Source organism: Stylophora pistillata, chromosome 1, assembly GCF_964205215.1.
Source record: "Stylophora pistillata chromosome 1, jaStyPist1.2, whole genome shotgun sequence".
Classification (NCBI taxonomy): Eukaryota; Metazoa; Cnidaria; class Anthozoa; order Scleractinia; family Pocilloporidae; genus Stylophora; species Stylophora pistillata.
The window spans coordinates 188903-195000 of record NC_142519.1 but is presented as its reverse complement, the minus strand read 5'-3'; the positions used below and the strand labels follow the sequence as shown (position 1 = coordinate 195000).

Here is a 6098-nt window from a genome sequence, read left to right as displayed (position 1 = left end):
GTCTGAAAAGCCAAGCTTCTGGTATTGCTTCAGGACCTGATGATGGAGATATTTCTGCAACAGAACATTAACCAAACAAAAGGGCGATTTAAAAACACGTTAATGTCTAAGAGACCCTAAGCAATTACTGGTAGAGGAAAATCCTAACCCTTTCTCTCATCAAATAATTTAATCATCAACTATTTCAACGACAAGTATATCCTTCAAAGATAGGCCCACAACTAATAATAATAGTAGTAAACCAACGTCACACTGAAGTAGTCTACAAAAGGGACCTCACATATAAGAAAACTAAAGGAAGCCTAAAAGCTAGCTAAGAACTACAGGGATGTAAGAAAAATGGAAATGTATGCAAAAGGTGAATAAACTAAGAACATCATTGTAAGATAGCTAAGAAATACAGGGATGTAAAAAATTGAAAATATGTAAAAGAAGAATAACCAAGGGATACCCTTGAAAATTATAACACGAATTTGGATACTTATTACACTTGCAGGGAAACAAACCAACATGGGCTACTCCTGAGCCAGCCTTAGAAGCGTGAAACAAACCTCTAAGTATTTATAGGCTGAGCTTGATTTTGGCACAATACTTGATATAAAGCCAAGATTATATTTAGCTGCTCTCCACGGTACATATTCATCTTCATCCGCCAGGTATTTGGTGAGGTTTAGCGGAGTGGTGTACTTGATATAACCACCCCTAGATAGGATTAAAACGAATTAATTTTAATCGATCCCTCGCATTCCAATGGAATAGATATGGATAATTCCAATCAAAACTAACCTCCCTCCCAAGTCAGTTCAATTTCTCTTTCCAAAAGTGCAATTTAACGGCTTCATTTATGCTATCAATATATATTTTGATGCACTGAAATAACAGGGCAGCTGAGCTGATTCTAAACAGAACACCATGTTCCTCATCAATCGACGCTTGGTCTGACCTCTGCCGAATGGCTTTGTAAATTACATCGCAAGTCTATGCTTCCAACACTTTTGCAGCACTCTTCATATCTAAACCCCATTCGCCCGCTTTTCTTTTAGCTAGGAACCTCAATCGACCAAAAAAGACTCACAACAATTTTGTTACTACTGGATTTTATGTCATCTACATTCAAATTTATTTTAAAGAAGTACATAACTATTTACCTAGCTAGATTAAACGCATCATCCATCAGTCCTGCACGATCCCTAACGTCAAACTTCTACCAAAAATTGAAAACAGTATCATCAACATATAACATTACCAAAATGTCATAATGATCATTCACATGAACAAGAACAATTAGGTATGAACTTCAAAACTAAAATACTTCAAAACAAAAATATATGAACTTCATATATTCATTGTATCTGAAGAACAATTAGGTTACTTACTCTGTAATCGTCATCCATTTGAGTCGTAAGTGCATCCCACTGTGCTTGTTCATAGTTGACTCTATAAAATCCTGTCTGACCTACATTGCCTTTGATCCAGCCACTACCATCCCAACTAATATCAGCTGGAAACACGATCAAATATATCAACATTACCATATTAATTCGATGAACCGACGCGACGTTCACTAATTTATAAACGGTTCTGATGCGGCTTCTATTCAGGGGTTGCGTCAGATTTAAAACCTTATTTGCTGAATCACTGACAAAAACTACAGTAAATCATTTGCAAAAAAGAATCGTATTAAGTTCCAACGACAACCTCCAATAAATAGATATCACATTCTTCTGATTGTTCGTGTTTATTGATTGTATGGCTATCACCTAACAAAGTAAAGTCGAGTACACAATGTACTCCAATAGCCAATTGTCAGGGCTCAGCTTTATTTGTTTTCGCTGTTATTGTTGCAGTTTTTTTTGTAATTATGTTGTAGAGCACCAAAGCCACAATTGTTTCCATGACCACAGTTTTTACGCTTAACAAGGTTCCCATGGGAAGTTTACAAAACAAAAGAGTTGTCCTACTTTATGGAAGCCAGAGGCAAAGATGATGTGGCATCTTTTTCTTCTTTTTATACACCGCATTATCCATTTCACTGTTCTGTGATGTGCTTTCCAACACTATGCAGGAGACGTGGACCAGACTACATTGAGCAGGTCAAGATTTTGAAAGAAAATTTTTCAGGTGCCCCAAAGTTGGAAAATTTTGGAATTTTGGAAACAAGTTCAGACCACAACGCCGGTAACTACGATCTCAACTATTTGAGAGAAGAGCGTTAGTCCTCTAACGCCCCCTGCTAAACAGCACGAAGAAGATGCAGGAGACGGAGCTTACGGTTTATCCTCCACAGTGATCTGAGAAGACTAGTACGTCCAACCATTTGTAGATGTCATAGCAAAGGAAGCACATTCTATGCCTGCATTCTTCCATAACCCCAACCAAAGACCCTGACTGTTGGTCCGATCTTGGGCTTAAACTTTTTACCTTCCTGCACAGCAGTCTAGCGCTCTACAACTTTAGCTAACCAGGCATTATGATCATTGTCATTATAATCATTAACTTATCAGAACTAACGAGCCTGTCTTACCAGAAGTCATATTAAGAGGCTTGGACACTGTAACAGCGGAGGTTTTCGTGTTGTATGTAAATGGTACAACCCACTTATAGCTGTGGATTTGAACAAAAAAGGTAATGGCCCATCAGTGAGCAAGTAAGCTCTTTCTAGTGTATGAAGTCGAGGCTCACTGGTCAATTTTCGTTAAATTGCCAATTTCTTAAAGTTCTTCTTATGTCACCACACAATGCCATTTAAAAAAATTCCCCCGAATACTTAAAAAAAGATTAAGGCTAAATTTATTTTTTTGGGTAAGTTTGTTAACAAGCCATCGCATAATTTCGTCCCCTTCAAGTTCGCCACTTCCTCTCCGAGTTCGCGAGAGTCTCAATGGGGTTAATAGTTAGCCGTAAAACAACCAAAAAAATTAACCGATAAGCGTGAAAATTGACAAATTTTAACTGTCAGTCGTACAAAAAACAGTTAACCGTAAAAGGTTATTTCTGCCTACAATGTGTCATTTTGGGTTAACCGTAGCCGTGAAGTGACCGACATTTTAACCGTTAGCCATAAAAACCGGCACCCCATTGGAACCCTCTTCAAATGCAATACACTCGCACCCAGTTACCCCAGTTCTTTCAACCTTTGTAACTAGGTAAAAGTGCTCTTTTTCAAACGAAATAATACCATTTTTTTCGATGAACAGTTAAACCGACTAAAGAAATAAAACAAAAAAGTGCGATAAAAATACAAATTCCTTGTTGCGTTATCTCGCACTCGACTGCAAATTTTAATTTTTAAATTTTAATTCGCACACGACTGCGCAATTTTAATTCTCGTACTTGCAGCAAATTTAAAGGACCTGTTACCTCCCAGTTACGCAGATCGAGAGTTAGCATTGACAACTTAAACCTTTGATAAACACAGACACTTTATCTTACAAATAAGCAAAACTTTCCAATCCCTGTTGAGCGACTTAAACGCTCGCGATGAACGTCATTGATTGAGTTTGTTCAAGGATCCATGATTACCTTTATCAATAATGATGACTAAAGAAAACTTATTTTAGCCAGCTGAAATATTACTGATGGGCTGAGTAGTTAAACTAAATGTTTGCCCATGTTCAGCTTCGATTATGTTTAAGTAACATTAATTACTTTTCATTTCAAGTAATGGCCCCGTTTCTTTGATCATTTTGACGTAATATATCAAAAACGAGTGCGAGTGTTTGACCGGGGTGTCCAGAAACCGAGAAACAGATGAAAGCACGGCCCGCCCCACCCCCAGCTAAGGGAAAAGGCTCTGGGAACGAGGTTGGTAACTAATAGCAAGGATCTGACGTACTGTAGCACATTCTTGCTGAAACCATGCGGTTTAATTGAATGATGTTAAGGTTTCAAACTCCATATTCACTTATTAGATAGATAGATAAATAAATAAATACATGAAAACAAAAAATAAATAAATAGGTTGATGTTCTTACTTGAATGGGCTCGTGTATTTAGAAGAGATATTAGAATTTCGGTCGTAAAGGAACCTTTCTTGTGACACTTGATATTTATTACTCGATTGTTTTTTGATGTTCAACACTGGGTAGCCCATTTGAAGAGTCCAAGTATCCATCATTTGTTTGACGCTGACGCATTTTCCTTGAGTACAGCTTTCCTGACCAAACAAAAAAAGGCCGTAAGTTTAAAACTGAGTGTCAGTGAAGGTACGTACTTTATTTTAAGTCAACGGATCTGTAGTCTTTTGTCATTGTCGTTTGGGAGACTTGAGGCAAATTACGAGAACGGCTTGCTTTTCAGTGCATTTATTTGGTAAACGGGGCGCGACAGAAGCATTTCACGAAAAAAAGAGGGGGATTGGGACGAGTGATCCGACCCAATCTTCCTCCTTCTTTCACCCTGCGCTTCTATCCCTCCGCGTTTAATGAACGCCTCGGAATGGATGGAAAACGGCTAGGCGAGCGCCATTTGTAAGGTGCGACAAAGCTGAAACTTAAGATTTCCTAAAAGGTCTCTGCAAAAAAGCTGTTCTAAAAAATAAAATTAACAAATATTAAGATTACCTCTGCAAGAGCTTTCCACAAATCATCAGTTACTGCATTTCTATACTCATATTTCCTCAGATAGTTCTAGAGGAAATAAATGGTCGCAAAAAAAAATTACTTTTCTAGAGTAAACAATCGAAAGCTACGTAATCGAACTTCAATCTCGAGCGGTCTCAATTGGTAAACCGATACAGATTACTATTTAGCTCCGTTCAAATCAGTCACTTAAAATACCCTGTGCACGTTGGTTGGCCTTTCCCGATCATTTCAGTTTGTTACATTTAGTTTTGTCTTGATGTCTGCAAGTGTCTACAGGATCGCGCTCGCGATCTGTAACCGACCCTCTTCTTTTTGATTTGATACGTTGTTTATTTCACTATTTTTGCTTCAGCTGTTGTCATCGTAGGCGCTAAGTTTTTAATTGCAACAGACGGACTTGTCTTGGAAACGTCCGTATTCGGTAGTTTTCAAACAGCTTAGTGAAATTTTTACCAATAATTTTTCCCAAACAGAAGATAGCTCACCCGAAAGAGAGTGGAACAACTGAGAACTGATGTGAGCACCTCAAGCTGGCTGTTTGAGCCAGCTAATTTCTAAATATCCCCAATGTCGGCAGTTTAGTTTAACTGGTCCGAAACAAAAAGTCTTTCTTTTTCTTAGGTATAACGGCCCTGGTTCAGCCCCATTACACAGACAAACTTTTCTCCGTTAACCTCTATGCTGTGCTCTATAATGTTGATTAAATTGTCACGAGCGTTGATTCTTAGCTCAGAGTCGATCTTTTCTCTTGGAGACTCTACTCACTGTCAAGCCTTTCAAAAAGACATTGCGTCCGAGGAAATACTGAAGCATGCGAATGATTGATGCTCCCTGCAAAGAAAATATGAAAAATGACTCACATGACTTGATGAAGCAAAAGAATCCCGGACTGAACCCATGTAACTGAAGCAACCAAAGTATTACCTTCTGCTTGATACCACAACGTTAATATGGGTAATGTTGAGTAACCAGATATATTTTTTGAGTTATAAGTTCAAACAAGCAAATTAAAATAACATAAAGGAGGTAGATTCACATACTTTATTTCCCCTAAATTTGTGAATCATGATATAGATTATAAACTCCACGCAAGAAACAACTAAAAATACTTTCATTCCTTTCATTTCAACATTTTATACTGTCGGTCTATAGTAATTCTATTCCTAGGTCAAGGTAATAGGAAGACGTTTGCAGTAGACCTTGAAATGTAAACGGAGGTTTATTGTACATTACAGTGCGCGAGTTTGCTTGGGTTTGTAAGTGATGATTACAAAATATTTTATGTACCAAGCCACTTTTGTACAGGCGTACCTTGTTATAGGAGATGGAATCAAATATCTCATTGATTTCATCAGGATGATTTACTGGCACTTTGATCGGATGGGAGTTTGCTAAGCCGTCCAGTGAAAATGCATAAACCAAATCTGCTACTACAAACTGATCCAACTGTGGCGAGGAAAAAGTAACATGAAATCTTTCAGTGTGCACTTTTGCCTAACGGTACAAAAATAAAAC

The 6098-nt window shown here is 37.8% G+C and overlaps 1 protein-coding gene across 2 annotated transcripts in view; it reads right to left on the bottom strand.

The window, feature by feature from the left end:
* The window catches only part of LOC111334343 (glutamyl aminopeptidase), a 33818-nt gene that overhangs the window by 13602 nt on the left and 14118 nt on the right, over positions 1–6098 (bottom strand). For both annotated transcript variants that reach the window (XM_088746925.1, XM_088746924.1), the window contains exons 8-16: positions 5895–6029; positions 5349–5414; positions 4563–4628; positions 3975–4156; positions 2525–2604; positions 1377–1501; positions 1149–1204; positions 552–702; positions 1–54 (exon numbers count right to left, since the gene is read on the bottom strand). The exon at positions 1–54 is cut by the window's left edge and continues 20 nt beyond it. In XM_088746925.1, coding sequence (XP_088603051.1) covers positions 1–54; positions 552–702; positions 1149–1204; positions 1377–1501; positions 2525–2604; positions 3975–4156; positions 4563–4628; positions 5349–5414; positions 5895–6029 — 915 coding nt within the window. The remainder of the gene's footprint in view (positions 55–551; positions 703–1148; positions 1205–1376; positions 1502–2524; positions 2605–3974; positions 4157–4562; positions 4629–5348; positions 5415–5894; positions 6030–6098) is intronic.